Source organism: Podarcis filfolensis (assembly GCF_964270895.1).
Source record: "Podarcis filfolensis genome assembly, chromosome: 10".
NCBI lineage: Eukaryota > Metazoa > Chordata > Lepidosauria > Squamata > Lacertidae > Podarcis > Podarcis filfolensis.
In genome coordinates this window covers 40,594,709-40,613,214 of record NC_139612.1, presented here as the reverse complement: position 1 = coordinate 40,613,214, position 18,506 = coordinate 40,594,709, and the positions used below count along the sequence as shown (strand labels likewise).

General features: G+C 42.9%; 1 protein-coding gene across 3 annotated transcripts in view; it reads left to right on the top strand.

Moving 5' to 3' along the window:
• The window catches only part of CDK17 (cyclin dependent kinase 17), a 72,821-nt gene that overhangs the window by 14,934 nt on the left and 39,381 nt on the right, over positions 1-18,506 (top strand). For 2 of the 3 annotated variants that reach the window (XM_083573452.1, XM_083573454.1), the window contains exon 2: positions 14,644-14,792. In XM_083573452.1, the coding sequence (XP_083429578.1) occupies positions 14,675-14,792 (118 nt within the window). In that variant the 5' untranslated portion in view covers positions 14,644-14,674. Of the gene's footprint in view, positions 1-10,449; positions 10,743-14,643; positions 14,793-18,506 lie in introns of those variants that run through there. The other variant, XM_083573453.1, reaches the window with a different exon arrangement.

Here is an 18,506-nt window from a genome sequence, read left to right as displayed (position 1 = left end):
TTGGGTGCCCAATCAGTTTACCATGCTGATTGTTCAGAATACAGCAACAACAACAACAACAACAACAACATGTTTTTAATAGCTTGTCAGAATTACATATTTTAATGGTTAAGAGTTCTTTTCATTCTCTATAGTTTTCAAGTGTTAGGGACTAATGATATAAAATCATTAGTATTTCTAGGGAAAAGCATTTTCATTTACATCAGCTGTTGCCAACCTGATGTCCTCAAAGTGTTTTGGACATCAATTTCTATCATGATTGTGCACCACCAGGTTGGCAAAGGCTGATTTACATTAAGATTTCTCTTTCCAATGTACTGGAGCATTCTTTTAGCTGAGATTCATTGACTTTTAGTCTCTTCCACCCTGTTTATACAGTCCTCCCCCCCACCCCCGGCTACCACTTCTTTCCAAATATGACCCAGTTTCTGTCTTTTCTGCAATTTGCTTAATCCCTAAATGTCCTTTAGGGAAACTTCCTTCACAGGGTAGAAAATTTTATCTCAGGCCCTGCAAACATACAGATTGATACCTAGCTTACGGTGACAGTGCTTACAAAGTCTAGCCAAAGACCACCATATTTCTACCAGTGTGCCATCTTGTGTTTAGTCTAATCTAGTGTGAGGAAGAACAGCAATATTCAGAGAACAGCACATGTACTCCCTCTGGTTTTTATTAGTCAGCTGCTAGAGCTACTGAATAATACACCTTGTTATCTGTAATAAATGATCTCTTTTGTCAAGATCAGGTACCATGTAAATGTCAGGGCAGGCAGGAGTCCAAGGGGTGAGCAGAAGAGGCAGGGGGACAGGAGAATGATCCAGGGGACGGGGCCAGTGACTTGTGGGGTTCTGCGCCACCTGTGAGGCAGGAACCAGGGTGGAGGAAGAGGAAGAGTCTGGGCAGTCAGAGCTGGGAGGAAAGGAGTGGGGGCAAAGAGTTGCAGGAAGACTCAGAGGGGAAAGAAATAGTATCAGTGAGAGTTGGGCCATTAGAAACTCCTCCATCCTCTCCAAGAACAAGGAAGGGCTTAAAGTGACAGGAGCAGCTACAGCCGCCGCATAGGAGAAGTCGCCGATTGCTTGTGTCTCAGACAAGGCATTTAAGTGAACTGGAAGGAGAGCGGTCGCTCTGTTGCTCCAACTGTCCTGGTTGGAGCACAAGTCTGAAGAAGCAGATGCCTAGCTAGGCAATCAACAAGCGCGAGGTGTATATCCCTTGAACCTTAGGATGTCATCAAGTGTTTTGCCAATAAAGAAGGACACTTCCAACCACCTGTCCTCATTGGGGCTGGCTGTGCCCGGGACAGTACATGAGGCAACAAGTTTCTAATATGTGGGTATTCCTAGTGATTGAGCTAAATAACTGGAGGAGTTTGACAGATATTAAATTGATGGATAGTCAGATGAGCATATATAGAAGTTTTGGATTAAAAACTCTGGCATTGTTAAAACATCCTTTTAAAGCGTAGGAGTTGATAGCAGACTGTTTTGAGTTGCCCTAAATCATCAGTAAGGTAAAGGTAAAGGGACCCCTGACCATTAGGTCCAGTCGCAGACGACTCTGGGGTTGCGGCGCTCATCTCGCTTTATTGGCCGAGGGAGCCGGTGTACAGCTTCCGGGTCATGTGGCCAGCATGACTAAGCCGCTTCTGGCGAACCAGAGCAGCGGACAGAAATGCCGTTTACCTTCCTGCTGGAGCAGTACCTATCTATCTACTTCCACTTTTATGTGCTTTCAAACTGCAAGGTTGGCAGGAGCTGGGACTGAGCAACGGGAGCTCACCCCGTCGCAGGGATTCAAACCGCCAACCTTCTGATCGGCAAGCCCAAGAGGCTCGGTGGTTTAGACCAAAGCACCACCCGCGTCCTTAAATCATCAGTACAACACGGCAAACATTAAAAGGTCTGGGGAGGGAACAAACTTCAGAGAATATTTAAGTGTTCCCCGTCTAGAAAAAGGAAACACTGGTTAGTCAGTAAATGGGGGGGGGGGATAGAGTATTCTCTATTGTGTCTGCTTCACCCCTGGATCCTTGCATTAAATAGCCTGTAGTGTGTTGGAACCCATTTGTCTGAAAAAATATCATACAATACTTGGATTAGGTTTGTTCAAATAATTATTTAGCTTTTTTTAAAAAAAAATAACAATAACACAAATGCTCTCATAAGTAGGGTGAATAGTGACACATTTTGCAATATTTCTGTTTGTAGAATTACTTCTGCATGAAAGAAGATTATGTTGCTTGCAACTTTTCAATGTATAATGAGACTTTAGTCCATTGGTTTTGTTGAGTCTCCTCTGAGTATGTCTTAGATGGATATCATTCTAACAGTTCAAATTTTATTTTCCTCTGTCCTTGGTGGACTGAAACCTTAAGATAAGCCAGTCTGTCAGAAGCTGGAAGTATAAAAATAGAACAACCTTTTGATTTTTAGCTACATTTTTGTGGGTGGGTTGTTTTCGTATAGTTTTCCAGTACAATGAATATACAAACTTGAACTGAAGTTCAAGAAATAGAGTAGAAAGTGAGGTAAGTAACTGTACATGGCCAGTTACTTTAGTTGGCCAGCCTTTTCTATGCAAATCCTTGTGTGCCATGCAAGAAGATAAAAGCAATAATAATAATAATAATAATAATAATAATAATAAAAAATTTTATTTATATCCCGCCCTCTCCAGCCGAAGCTGGGCTCAGGGCGGCTAACAACAATCAAAATAATCCAACATTCTAAAAACATTCATTATAAAATTAATTAAAATCAAATTAAAATCAAATTGATGGCAACCATTAAGCAAAATTCTGTGCAGATTGCCAGAGGAGGGGGTCAGGCTGCGCCCTGACCAAAGGCCTGGTGGAACAGCTCTGTCTTGCAGGCCCTGCGGAAAGATGTCAGGTCCCGCAGGGCCCTAGTCTCTTGTGACAGAGCGTTCCACCAGATTGGAGCCGCAGCCGAGAAAGCCCTGGCTCTAGTTGAGGCCAGCCTAACCTCTCTGTGGCCTGGGATCTTCAGGATGTTTTTATTTGCAGACCGTAAATTTCTCTGTGGGACATACCAGGAGAGGCGGTCTCGTAGGTACGAGGGTCCTAGGCCGTATAGGGCTTTAAAGGTTAAAACCAGCACCTTAAACCTGATCCTGTACTCCACCGGGAGCCAGTGCAGCTGGTATAGTACCGGATGAATATGATCTCGCAGCGAAGACCCCATAAGGAGTCTCGCCGCGGCATTCTGCACCCGCTGGAGTTTCTGGGTCAGTTTCAAGGGCAGCCCCACGTAGAGCGAGTTACAATAATCCAGTCTGGAGGTGACCGTCGCGTGGATCACAGTGGCTAGGTCAGGGCGAGAGAGATAAGGAGCCAACTGCTTAGCTTGGCGGAGATGAAAAAATACCGCCTTTGTTATAGCTGTAATCTGCGCCTCCATAGAGAGGGAGGTATCGAAGATTACACCCAAACTCTTCACGGATGATGCTGGCACTAATTGCACCCCCGCAAGAGATGGGAGTTGCCCCCTCAATCCCATATCGCTCCGTCCCAGCCAGAGGACCTCTGTCTTCGAAGGATTTAACTTCAACCGGCTCCCACGTAACCATCCAGCCACAGCCTCCAGACATCTGGTCAGTGTGTCTGGGGCCGAGTCAGGATGGCCATCCATCAACAGATAGAGTTGGGTGTCATCGGCATACTGATGGCAACCCAGCCCAAAACTCCGGACAAGCTGGGCGAGGGGGCACATAAAGATGTTAAAAAGCATCGGGGAGAGAATCGCACCCTGAGGCACTCCACACACCAAGGAGTGGCGCGATGACAATTCCCCCCCAAGCGCCACCCTCTGTCCCCGACCAGAGAAAAACGAGTGCAGCCATTGGAGGACTGTGCCCTGGATCCCCACGTCGGCAAGGCGGTGGTCTAGGAGTTCGTGATCGACCATGTCGAAGGCTGCTGACAGGTCTAGAAGAATCAGCAGCCCCGACCCGCCTCGATCCAGCTGCCTGCGGAGATCATCTGTTAGGGCGACCAGAGCCGTCTCGGTCCCATGACCAGCGTGGAAGCCGGACTGGAATGGATCGAGAGCCGATGTTTCATCCAGAAACCTACCAAGCTGTTCAGCAACCGCTCTCTCAATCACCTTACCCAGGAATAGAAGATTCGAAACTGGGCGGTAATTGGGTAGATCTAAGGGATCTAATGATGTTTTCTTTAAGAGCGGACGCACCACTGCCTCCTTCAGTTCCCCTGGGAATATCCCGGTGCCAAGGGACAAATTGATGATATCACCCAGGGGGGCCCGCACCTCGTCTGGACACGCTCTAATCAGCCAAGACGGGCATGGGTCAAGAGGACAGGTGGTGGGCTTTCCAGCTCGGAGGAGTCTGTCCACATCGGCTGGGGATATCCGGTCAAAGTGGTCCAATACTGGACCCGAGGACAGTCGAGGGGCCTCCAGTTCCTTTATTGTATCCAAATTGGCAGGGAAGTCATGGCGGAGCAACAGGACCTTCTCCGCAAAAAAGCTCGCAAATGCCTCACAGCTGTGTGTCAAATTGTTATTTAAATTTGGCTGTCCTTCAAGGGACGTTAAAGACCTAATTATACTAAATAATTGCGCCGGGCGAGAGCTAGCGGAGGCAATGGAGGCCGAGAAGTAGGACTTCTTAGCGGCCTTCACTGCCATCTCGTAGGTTTTCATAAAAACCCTATAAGATGTTCTTGAGGCTCCGTCACGGGCACCCCGCCATACTCGCTCTAGCCGTCTGAGGTCCCGCTTCATTTTCCGAAGCTCCTCGGTAAACCAGGGAGCCCGGTTTCTGCGGGGTCGCAGAGGGCGCCTAGGTGCGATCTCATCGATGGCTGCTAGGAGCTGGATATTCCAGCCCTCAACAAGCTCAGTCAATGAGTCGCCAGGGGGAGCAAGGTCCCGCAAGGCCTGACGGAATCTATCAGGGTCCATCAGCCTCTGCGGGCGAGCCCAAATTGGCTCGCCACCTAAGCAGGGTGGGGGTGGAAAATCAATCCTGGCTTTCAGAGCGTAGTGATCAGACCATGGCACCTTCATCGAAGGAGACATGATCACATCTATACCGGCGCCAAAGATCAAATCCAGCGTGTGGCCTGCTTGATTTGGACCCTTGGTGAGCCTTTGTAAGAACTATGAGGAAATTTTTGCCAGTAAATTCATATGTAGAAACTGTTTCAGAAACCCTGGGTGGAACAGTGCATCTTAGGGGGAGAAGTTGAGATAAGGGGTGCTAACTTGGAGAGGGGATGGAGGAAGGAAGATGTGAGCCATAATTTTAGCATGGTTGAAATTTTCATATCACTTTCTCGTGATGCGCATGTAAACCTTTGCCTGGGCTGCATATTATTTTACACTGCAAAGTGCCTGTGTAGGGTAGTAAATATACCACATACTGTGATAAGCGTGTTAAAGTCCTTTGTATCTAAAAAAACTAGAAATTTTGACTCTGTACCTGTAATGGGAATACATAGCACAATAGCGTATTCTTTTGATAGGAAAGCATTTTCACGATTCTTTATTGGAAAGAATAATTTTGAGTACTACATCGCACTCATTCTTGAGTCATTCTTCATCATGCTTTTTCTCTTATTTATGTACCAACATGAGTTTCATTGTAGGAACAAAGGAAATAAAATAAACAAATATTTAAAGCTCTTGCATGTTATTTGGGATTACTTGAATGTGTGGATTTTTGTTTTCTGCTTGTGCTGGTTCCTCCTGAGTAAATAAACAAATAGCTTTGTTTCTTGTAGGGTTCCCTGTGGCTCCACATGTGCCAGCAAATGTCAACCTAGGTGATCATGTTTTCTATTTGAACAATCAGTAATTTGTTTTGTTGTGTTGAATCTTGAGGTGTTTATATTGTTGAGCTGGCAAAGTGCACAGTATTATTCAGCTTGACACCTTTTGCATTAAGAAGATACTGTACTTGAATAAACAGGGCTGTTTTGACTTCCATCTTCTAATTTAATGGAGAAACTTATAGTATCCAGCTGAAAATGATTAACACACTTCAAACATTTTCCCTCTAAGTGTGATTTCAGAGGACGTCAGTGTGATTGATAAGCATTTGACCACCTTGATTTTCATATTGCTTACATTTTGTTAATCCTCCCCTTTCTAACAGGGTTGATTAGTAACGGGAGCATTGACAAAATTGGTATGATGTATATTGCTAGACAGAATTATGAGGTTACTTTTACAGATGTCTATCCAAGCCTCTTGTTTCAGTCAACATTTTTAGCCTAATTATCTACACATTTTGTGCAATTTGTGTAGCAAGGCAATACCTTTGCATTACCTACTTCTTATAGCTGAAATTTGCAATCTAGGTGACTTTGGCGATCTCTGTTGTAAACATTGATAGCGAATATTTGTTTGGCTACCGTATTTTTCATAGTTGCAAGAATATCCATGTCCCATAGGACAAAACCCAGTTGTTTAAAAATATACTATTGAGATGTTGCAAAGTAGCCTTTTTATGTTTATCCAGGATGGATAAGTGTTAGAGGCAGGTTTGGAGTGGTTTTTTTGTATTGAACCCTACTGGAATCTTGTACATATGCTAAGAAAGGTTTGAGAATCAGAATCTGTTATTGAGAGGCCTTATATTTTTAACAGAGTTCAAAAAAGAGCTGCCTTTTAAAAAGGGAGCTGCTTTGAATAATGCATCTATATTTATTTTACTTTGTAATATCCATAATGAATTTTTTAAAGCCTTACACTGAGCAGAATGATGTAAGTGGTAAGTGAAGACATTCTGTAAATGGTACAGTCAGATTACATCAGTGACTAACAACTATAGAAAGCCCTCATTCTGTTCAAGTTCACTGAATTTGTCTCATGTTAGCCACCTGCATATGAATGAAAACATTTATCTACAGCGTAGCTGCTGGAAAGTTTAGAAATGATTATAGTCAGTGTGGTAGGAATGAGCTGAGCAGATAAGCAGCTTTTGCTGCAGCAGATATACTGTATCTGAATCTTGCTGTTAGGATTGCTTTTCAGATCTGTGTATATGAATGCTATAGTTTTAAAGGTACTGGTATTTCTGCATTTGGAAAGTCCAGTATTTGTAAGCCAGAAATGATTGCCACGTTCGTGTTCAAAGGACATGTATTTTTGCGGGATTAGACTTTATTGATAGTCATATAACCCAAAGTACTGTAGCTAAAAAAAACAGCAGCACTATGCATCTTTTATTCATTAGAAATCTGTAATATGTGTGTACATTGCTGTGAATGTCCAAAATATGGTGAACTGTGACGTTTTCAAGTATGAGTCCTGACAATTCCAGATGGCTAATGTTGACAGTGATCTAAATTTAATTTGCCAACTTGTGTATATCTAAAACAGCAGTTGGGGCGCTGTCAGTATTTCATAGATTCACTTGGACATTCACACAAACCAGTTGGGATTGTCAGAATTCACATGTGGAAGTCAATGTTCACTGTGATGTAGTATTTGTACGCAAGAGTAAACCAACGCAAAACAAGATAAAATGGTTCTCCTGCAGAACAAGTTAATAGAAAACTGAGTGGTAAAGAATAATAAGCACTTCTATGGATCTTTAAAGAAATGCCTCTGTTGGATTTGTTTCAGATTTGCATTGAATCTGGGAAGCAGTAAGTAGATACCAGAGGAAAATGTACTGTAATGTGTAGGTTCTCTTTCAGCAAATCAGTTTTGCAACTAATTGCCTTTACATTTAAGTTATCGTGAATACAAGTAGATTTCAAATTGCAGCTTTTTACCAAGCTGTGAAGTCTTGGAGCCAGAGCTTTAAACGAGCCCTTATGCTGTCCTAAAACTCAATCTGCCTTTGGTGACTAGCCAATGTAAAGTTTGCAGAGTAGGCATGATATACTCAGACCAATAAGTAAATATGCTGCCTCCAATAGTGGCAGGTCTTAAGATCCCAACCTAATGCAAAACAAGTTAATAATCAAATCTTTCACATGATTTTCATAGGTTTAATGGAAGGTGTGCAGTGGGGAACTGTTGTAAAGTAAGCAAGGACCTTATTTATTAAACTTGCCTGTCTTAAATAGTTTGAAAGTGACCAATTTCCTATTATTAATAAACAGAAATCAAGTTGCATACAAGACTTCTGCTAGCTGTAAAGCGGTAGTGATAGTTGGACAACTAGATGAACGAGTCCCATTCTCAATAGATTTTAGCATGTATTCTCTGGTTTCTGTTTTTTCCTGAAGTTAGTTCAGTCTTTTCATTTAAAAGGGAATTGGTGGTAACTCTTAACAGCAGCTAAACCCCTTTATGCATATATGTGCTACTAGAAGTTTTGGACTCCCCATGAATATTGAGGGAGAACTTATCTTTGAATTTTCTGGATCTGCCTTTAAGAGACAGAATTTGTCTCATAGGGAGAATAGATGATCAAACAGATTTGCTGATTAGATCTGTCACACTTTGTTCTGCCCTTTGTGCAGGCCAAATACCAAATTTAACCAAAGTATGGAGCAATTAAGGGCACTTGGTGTCTGATCTCACAGCTTCTGGCACTGAATGGTAGGCAGAGGCATACATAGGGATTGGCGAAACTGGCCCCACTGGGGACGCAAGCCTGCCTCCCCCTCAAAGAACAGTCACCATTTGAAGATTGACTGGGAGAGGAAGTGACTCTAGACCTCTCTCAGATTCTGCATCACCCAGCAACAGAGGAGAGGGGAGGGAGTCTACTCTGCTGGGAGGCTGGAAGTGCCATTGTTCTCTTCACTTCCCTCCCTCCCTCCCCTGCCACCAAGGCCACCTTTCATCCAAAGCTAGTGAGTTGACAGAGCTCAGCAGTTGCAGCAATGAACTCAAACAACAGTTCTCAGCTAAGCCTGAACCTCAGCAGTGCTACGGTGCCATTGCACTATGGGTTTGACTGTTGGGGTTTAGAGCTGCTAGGTAAGTAGGATTCAGTAGCTTTGAACTCAAGCTGTGAAGTCAAGGGTTTTATTTACCTTTACCTTTCAGCAGTGTACAGGAGATTTTGAGTGGGAAGTTGGATTCAAGGAGCCTGTGCGTCATGTTGCACAGCCTGGAATCAATTCAACTCCTTCTATAATATTTTTAAGCAGTACTACTTACTCTTAGAAACTTTTTCGCCTTTATAGAAGCTTAAAGAGTCCCTGGAAGGATGATTAATTAGGATTGCATAATTACTTTTCTAATTAATTCCAGAACCCCCACCCAGAATTCATTTAACTTCAAAGAGCTCAAAGTCCTTGGAAGTTTATAGCATCCTGGTGTTGGGGTGGGGGGAGAATTATAGTCTTGGAATGCATTTAAATTGTTGGAGGTCCTGTCAGGTCAGATGTTTCCCAAATCTGTTTACCTCCCCATATACTCTCTGGACATACACTCTCCACTTCGTCTTCCTCTTGGAGGGCAATAAGCATGTTTCACTGGACTATCAAGTTTGATATTAGCAGAAGTGAAACGATGATCAAGCTCACGTTTTGTACGTTGTCTCTCTCCACCTCTTTATATTGGGAATATGCACATCTCTTCAAGTAAAAAGGTAAAGGTAAAGGTACCCCTGCCCGTATGGGCCAGTCGTGTCCGACTCTAGGGTTGTGCGCCCATCTCACTTAAGAGGCCGGGGGCCAGCGCCGTCCGGAGACACTTCCAGGTCATGTGGCCAGCATGACGAAGCTGCTCTGGTGATCCAGCACCAGTGCAGCACACGGAAACGCCGTTTACCTTCCCGCTATAAAGCGGTACCTATTTATCTACTTGCACTTAGGGGTGCTTTCGAACTGCTAGGTGGGCAGGAGCTGGGACCGAAAGACGGGAGCTCACCCCGCCGCGGGGATTCGAACCGCCAACCATGTGATCGGCAAGCCCTAGGCGCTGAGGTTTTACCCACAGCGCCACCCGCGTCCCATCTCTTCAAGTACTAGGGCTTATATACAAAAACATGCAGGTGGGCTCTGTCTAGAAGGCTAAAAGGTAAAGGGATCCCTGACCATTAGGTCCAGTCGTGACCGACTCTGGGGTTGCGGCGCTGATCTCGCTTTACTGGCCGAGGGAGCTGGCATACAGCTTCCGGGTCATGTGGCCAGCATGACTAAGCCACTTCTGGCGAACCAGAGCAGTGCACGGAAACGCTGTTTACCTTCCCGCCAGAGTGGTACCTATTTATCTATTTGCACTTTGACGTGCTTTCGAACTGCTAGGTTAGCAGGAGCTGGGACTGAGCCACGGAAGCTCACCCCGTCGTGGGGACTCGAAATGCCGACCTTCTGACTGGCAAGCCCTAGGCTCTGTGGTTTAAACCACAGTGCCACCCGCATCCCACCCGGCAGCACATTAGTCATCTGCTAAAAGGCATCCTGGAAAGAACTTCCACACTCTCTTGGAACTGTGACATCATTAGAGGTGTGTGTCTGCTTTTACTGGTCATGTGTTTTCATGTGTTCTGTTGCTGCCTCTGGTCATTTCTGTTGCTTTATACAGATGGCATGGCTTTCATTTACTAATTACAAGTTCTTCTTCTCCTGTTTATTGTCACAGACAGACATTAATACCCATAATTTTGTTGTTCTTCCTAGGACTCCTGTGTTAGGGGGTCTGATTTGTCACATGTATCAGAAATCTTCGTATCATCCATGCCTCCAGAAATGTATTGGACTGCCCATTTATCCTTGTTGATTTTTAGATTGGTGTAAATTGTTGCGCCCATGTTACTTCAGAGAGTCAGAGATCAGCCGGGTGAGTGAGAAGCAGGTGGAAGCAGGCTTATTTTGGCATAGAAATATAAAGGCTTTGCGCCAGACAGAACTGTGTCTGGCAGCAGGGACCATCCTGATTATTACCAGTTTTGTTTTTTGTTTTTTTGTCTAAGGCTCTTCCTTTTTTAAATTTGAAAGCTGAACACTATGCCAGCAAGATGTGCTACCCCTCCCCGCAAAAAGTGTGATCACTCCTGTAATGAAAGACAGCAGAGGTGAACATGGACATAGCCAGGGGAGGCAGGGATGGGCAGTTTCCCAACCCCAAATCAATAAAAATTAATAAAAATACATAGTAAACTGAGGTTCTGCCCCCCTAACAAAAGGTCTGGCTACGCCTATGGAGCTGAACTTTGTATCACTCTTTAGTTTACCCTGCTGTCTTTTTTCTGTTCAGAGGCAGCTATGCACTGCTCTGAAAATGGGGGGAAGAGATGATTATTGTAAAACTGTCCACTAAAGAGAGGTACAAATACAGTACAGATACAGTGGTAGTACAAATACAGTGGTATCTTGTGTTACGTACCATCCCCCTTACGAATGCTGCAGGTTATGCGCTCCGCTAACCTGGAAGTAGATGCCCCTTGTTGCGACCTTTGCCCCGGGATGCGAGCGGAAGTCGCGCTCTGGCGGCGCGGCAGCAGCGGGAGGCGCCATCAGCGAAAGGGCGCCTCATGTTACAAACGGTTTCCTATTACGAACGGACCTCTGGAACAGATTAAGTACATAACACAAGGTACCACTGTAAAGCAGACAGCATAATTGCCCATCAGCTAACATCATAATTGTATCACTGAAGGCCCTAAAAAATTGAGTACAGTTATCACATGCTGTGGATGCCGTGTAAATGAAGCTTTGTCTGAAATTACAGCTGCCTCTCTTCGTATTTGATACCATAACTATTTGTGTTAAGAATGACTTGCTTTGTTAATTTTCGACAGCTTTGCAAGTAGGGAGAATGAAAGCCCTGCAGAAGAAGGCAAACACTTCCATGTAAAAGTGCACTGAGTTGCATGACCCCATCCTTTGCTGCCTGTTGACTCCAAGGCTGACTATTGAAAGTGGCTCAGGTTGGGATGTGCAAAAACACCGCAGTATCTTCATATGAGCTTTCTTTTGCTGTCTTCCAGCTTCTGGAGCTAGAAGTTGGCCAAGTCATTGTGGGAGAGAGGAGCATCTACATTGTGGGGATAGCTTAATAATCATTGCCACATGAGGTTGAAGCAATGGTAGCATGCAATCAGAGCTTCACAGAAAAGCAGACTATCAAAGTCAGATTAGAGTGTGGAATTTAGTGTGTTATATCCAGTGTTCATTGTGAGTTTTAAAGTTGCACAACAAAGGAATACAGCAGTTGTGCTAGCAGGAACTGGTTTTCCAACAGATTCTGCAAGCTGTTGCACAAAGTCAGCAACAGCCAGCTTATGCTTTTCTCTCTCTTTTTGTGCACAGAATTTAGCTGCTGCAGAACATTTCACCAGTGGAGCAAGTATACCTCTGCCTGACTTCAGCTTGTCGCTACATTGCACACAACCTTTTATGTTGGGTTTTGTGTTTGGTTTTTGGCAGTGAACCTTACACTTTACCCAGCAACAGTACCATTTACTATTGTATTGTGCCTAGAAATGGAATTAGTTTCCACTAGAAAGCAAATACATCTATCAATGTCTTAATATAATGAAGGGCATTCATTTTCAGGTTACTGGCAGGGGATGGTTCTTGGATATTACATTTGATTTTTGATTTATTTATTTTTTGCTTAAATTTCCAGTCTTCAGCAGCATATGCCTGAAAAAACTCAGATGTTAAATGCTGCATTAGTTCAGTTCTGAGCTGAATTTGTTTATTTATTAAATTTATATCCATACCCTTCCTCCCAAAGGAGCCCAGAATGGATTCAAAGCTATTCTTAAGCAGTATATTTCTCTTGCCAAATTCTAATTCTTTTAGTTTGTGTTGGCATACCAGTGGAACAAATGTATCTTTGCCAGATTAGCAGTGTGTTTTTTGGGGGGGGGCAGGGAGGGGGTTGCCTGTAGTAGTCTTTTTATATTGCCATTCAGACTTCTGCAGAAAGGAGTATAATTTGTATGTGATTATATCTGCCTAAACATTATGGGTCCTTTGGACTAAAAGCTATATGTACTCAGCCCATGTTCTGTACATCAAAAACAATTGCAACTCAAAAATAGAATAGGTTTCCCCCTTGGTTGAAAGTGCCAGGTATGGAAAGTAAATATGTCTTGCATTCTCATTTCATCGCTGGGTTTCAAATGTTACTGCAGCAACATGGGAAGCTAACAGAAGGGAGTAGCAACCATTCCTCTCCTCTAATGCAACACTTGGGTCTGAGGATGGCAGGATTCATAAACTAATCCTTAAAATACTTAAACTGTCCACAACACATGAATCAGATACTTTTCTGAAGTCTATTCGCCAACACTATGAGACTCACACAGAACATCCCTCTGGACTTATTTTACCCTTTGTTTTAGAATGCTTTCCTGCGCATTGATAGGAAGTAAGGAATAAGTCATACATTCCGTTGGTTCTGATGTGGAAGATGTTTCCACGTCATTGTACTTTAGTCCCAAAGATTTTCCATAATTGATGGCTCATCTTAAGCACAAGAACATTAACCAAACAGAAAAATCTTCCTGTTTTACTATTTTATGTTGAGAACAGAAATCGTGCTCCGGTGGCACGGCAGCAGCAGGAGGCCCCATTAGCTAAAGTGGTGCTTCAGGTTAAGAACAGTTTCAGGTTAAGAACGGACCTCCGGAACGAATTAAGTACTTAACCCGAGGTACCACTGTATATGCTACAGGACAGGAGTGGGTCAGAGTCTGTCCCTTCAACTAAGCAAAGAATGAGAGCATGGTATAGCTTGGGAGTGGGGGAGCTTCTTGCGTTTTGTTGGGGTTGGGAAGACTGTCACCAGGAAATAATTTGGTCTGGTTTGTAGTGACCCGGAAAGCACATTTGTGGAAATCTGTTCTGACCACATCCGTCAAGGACTGCCCTCGTTGTGTTTTTGATCTTCCACCCAGCCTGCTTGTGTAGGAGAGGGATCTCACTGGAAAATTGTGAAAGATGTATTCTGGTTTTGCTGCAGAAGGCTGTTGCATGAAGTTTATCTAATACAGCAGCGGTGAACCTTTGTCTCTCCAGATCTTGCTGAACTACAGTTCCCATCATCCATTGCAAGCATGGTCAGTGCTCAGGGATGATGGGAATTGTAGTTCAACAACATTTGGAGAACTGAAAGTTCACCACTTAAGGTTCCTTCTAATGTGAAGGAACTTTAATTCATTTGCAATTAATCTAGTCCCAACAGAATTGTGTATACAAACTCTCCTCCAAACCCAGCTTCTAAATTCCAGCAGTCAAATCCCCCAGGAAGTGCTTCTATTGGTTAGACCTCCCTTAAATTTCATCATAATCCATAAGGTGTACCTTTTTAAAATTACACCATCTACATATGAAGTTGGACAGAAGGAACACATAGATGAAGAATATTCTAGTTGGTAACAACACAGTTGTGGAACTACCATTTTCTAAAGATTTATCAGTCTTTAAGTTTGTAAAACTTTGGTTGGTTTTAAAAAGTGGAGACTCTGGGTGTGTTATAATAAATGTGTAGTGTCTTTTAATGGGGTATTTTATTTTGTTACAACTTACCGACCACAAGCCAAGTGATAAGCCAGAATAGAATTGAGATAAACATTAAGCTGTATTAAATTCACAATTTCAAAACTTAGCTCTTTTGTTAAAATGACCTTACAAAGTTTAGATTGATACTGTATAAGCAATCAGCACTAAACACATTTTTCTTATGGTTGAAACAAGTTTTTAAAATAACAACTTTCTTATTTTAATAGGCTTCCGTGAGCCAGACTTATTACAGATAGAATGAAAAAGTTCAAGAGGAGACTTTCCCTAACGTTGCGTGGGAGCCAGACGATTGATGAGTCACTTTCTGAACTGGCCGAACAAATGACCATTGAAGAAAACAGCAGTAAAGATAACGGTAAAAATAACCGCTTTGCTTAAATTTTATCAAGTATTTATGAAAATTGTATTCTTTTAATGATAAAAGTTACTTGCAGCAAGAGTGATGAATTTAAATTAGTTTTAACATTTTAGTTTAGAATAACAAGTGTGTATCTTTACTTTTGGGAAGTAATTGCAAGTACAGTCATACCTTGGGTTACAGATGCTTCAGGTTGTGTTTTTTCGGGTTATGGACCCACCAAAACCCGGAAGTACCGGAATGGGTTACTTCCGGGATTGGAGGGTCGCGCATGCACAGAAGTGCTAAATCTCGCTTTGTGCATGCGCAGAAGCACCAAATTGCAACCTGCGTGTGTGCAGTCGTGCCGCTGCGGGTTGCGAACGTGCATCCCACATGGATCATGTTCACATCCCAAGCGTCCACTGTAATATATGTTAAGCTCGAGTTACTACAAATTTGATGGGAATGCTTCAAAAATTGCCTTTGTGTCTAGCCTTGTATCATTAACATATTAAGCTGCAAAAATGTGGTATCATTTCATACGTAACTGGCAGAATTGCCACTTCTGTACTGTTCCAATTTACTGCCTTGTAAATTATGGTATTCAGTATTGTGTTTATAACATTGCTTTCAATTTATTTATTTTTGCAGCTGTGTAAAATATCAGCTGATGCGTTGTTTAGAAAGCATAAGCTGAGTTCCCAAACTCATGGCTTCTGAAAAGCACTGAACAGTGTGCATGGCTTGTCCAGTAGTGGTGTTTTGCAGTATAACAGATGAGATTGGTTGCACAACATCTCATTGATGATCATGTGAATTGGGGCAGCAGGAATTGGTAGTCCAACAATATCGGAAGGGATTCTAGTGTCTTACTGCTGGGAAGATTTCAGTATTTCAAATTTCTGTGCCAAGGTAATCCAAATTCTTCACTCACACACACACACACACACACACACACACACACACACACCTGGAATCCATACATGTTTCCTTAACAGATTTATATTTCTTTAAATTGCATAATATGGCAGAAGACTGTTTCTCAGTGGTGCTTTGCATGAACAAGGTCCCAGATCCCATTCTTTGTGCAACTGGTTAACTGGCTTGGAGTGACATCTGCCTGGGATCCTGGCAAGTAACTGTTGATCAATAGCTTAGAAGAAGCAATGATGAAGATAATCTAATATATTGAGCAATATATACAGTGGTACCTCGGGTTACAAATACCTCGGGTTACAAACACTTTGGGTTAGAGACTCTGCTAACCTGGAAGTAGTAACTCGGGTTAAGAACTTTATCTCAGGATGAGAACAGAAATTGCACGGCGGTGGCAGTGGGAAGCTCCATAAGTGGTACCTCAGGTTAAGAATGGACCTCCAGAACGAATTAAGTTTGTAACTAGAGGTACCACTGTAATTATCTTGCTTTAGTTACTCATGGGGAGGAGGTGCTGAAACCCTATTCTGTGACCATTCAAAATTCTACATAGCGCTTTCCCTCCTCTAGATTTGGATACAGGAATTTATTTGCAAATAAGAGAACAGCTACTATTCAGCTAAAGGTTTGTTAGAGCCTCTTCTGCTATTGTTCAGTACAGCGGTATCTTGGGTTATGAACTTAATTCGTTCCGGAGATCCGTTCTTAACCAAAGGTGCGCTTTCGCTAATGGGGCCTCCTGCTGCCGCCACGCCACTGGTGCACGATTTCCGTTCTCATCCTGGGGCAAAGTTTGTAATCCGAGGTACTAGTTCCAGGTTAGTGGAGTTTGTAACCCGAAGTGTTTGCAACCCGAGGTGTTTGTAACCCAAGGTACCACTGTATAATAAATAGTTTACCTCTATAGGAGTAGAAGCTGCAGCAAATAATGTCAACAAAACTTCAGCAGTGTTTATGGTTCCCTTAATTTCATGCAAATTATTTATTTTGAAACAAAAAATTTTTTTTCCTTCCAGTAGCACCTTAAAGACCAACTAAGTTAGTTCTTGGTATGAGCTTTCATGTACATGCTGTGTATCTGAAGAAGTGTGCATGCACACGAAAGCTCATACCAAGAACTAACTTAGTTGGTCTTTAAGGTGCTACTGGAAGGAAAAAAAATTTTTGTTTTGACTATGGCAGACCAACACGGCTACCTATCTGTAACTGGAACTATTTATTTTGAGTAGTGGTCACAGTTCCTATGCATGTGGGAAAGCTATTTGTGATGCATTATATGAAAAAGGAGAAGTTGCATAAAGGTGGGCGTGCCTTCTTCAGACCTGAGAATAAGTCAAATTATACAGTTCACTATCCGAAGGACTGTTTCTTAAGGCATGGCTTAACTTCTCAGACTGTATTATTCTGATATACGTGTGTGTGTGTGTGTGTGTGTGTGTGTGTGTGTATGTTCAGAGCAGAATATCCTTCCTTGCTCACATGCTGTGTTTCCTCTTGCAACAATTCAGAATGAATAATATTGACTTGCCATTACGCAGCCAAATCCTGGCCCACATGTGTGCTTGTCTTGCTGTGTATCCGCCTCTAAGGAAAGTGAACTCTTATGTTTATTGCTGCTGTGTAAAAGGCATTCATGAAGTCATGGCTAGAACTGCCACCTCAGGCCTTCAAGAACAGAACCCTGCTGCTAACTCTCATTTTTAAGTAACTGTATGTATAGAGAAAGCAAAGCTTTGTGGGAAGAAGGAACAAATAGTAGCAGAAGGGAAGAGAACATTATGTGTGGGGCGGAAGATTGTGTAGGAAGGGGGAGGAGCATCGCAAAGTGCTGCAAGGAAATCATGAACAAGAGGGGCAAAGGACAGTGTACTCTTGGTGTTGTTTTTTTAGTCAGATAGGAAGTGGAGTAGATTTAACCCTGGCAAATGAGATTCTACATCACCGGTCCTATTGACTATGTGGCCTTTTAAGCCTTTTTCAAGTATACTGTTTATATTTACACATTTTGGAAGCTTCAAGCTGCACTGACCATCTGGGAAAAGCTGGTGAAGGGAGCGGAGGATACATTCCATAAATTTTAGGGATATAACTTACTGTTGGCATCTGTCTCAAGGGACAATGAAGTGCGCCTCCAGGGGTGCAGTCAAACCGATGCTAACAGCACCAAAGCGACCTCCCCAGGGCACTGGTGCTAAGGCACCAGTAAGGACCAGTTTTGCTATTTCCGTTTGGCTTGAAGCCTTTGCTTACAGATCTTGCACTGTTGGCTTCTTCATGGTAAAGCATGCGACATAAAGCTTGTTGTTGATCCAAAGTCCAACACGCATATTGTACACAGCTACATATAAATCCATATGACTACAGTTAAACATTTCACCAGAGAGTTTCTTTGTCCCTTGGCTGCCAAGCATCTTGCTATATGAAATGCTTCCTGATTCTGTTTCTAAGCAACTGCTTCGTTCTGTATTTAGAGAGTGCACTTCTGTTTTTCTGGAAGTCATTGTTTATACTGTTTCCATCATCTACAAAGAAACTTAGAGCTGTGTTAATACCTGTCCGTTTCCCCTTCTGAGATCTGCCACTGTTTAATTTAAGGCTCCTGCAAGTCATCTTGAATTGATTTCTCTTAGAGTATCCTAGCTGTTTTCTGAACAGATGCAAACTGTGGGTAGACATCACCCTCGTTTAGAGGACCAGAATATCCTGCTGTGGTGAACAGTTGCAAAGGAAAGGCTCTTGACACACAGAAATAAAGCTTATGACCATTCCCTTGATGGCTAGGTTCCAGAATAT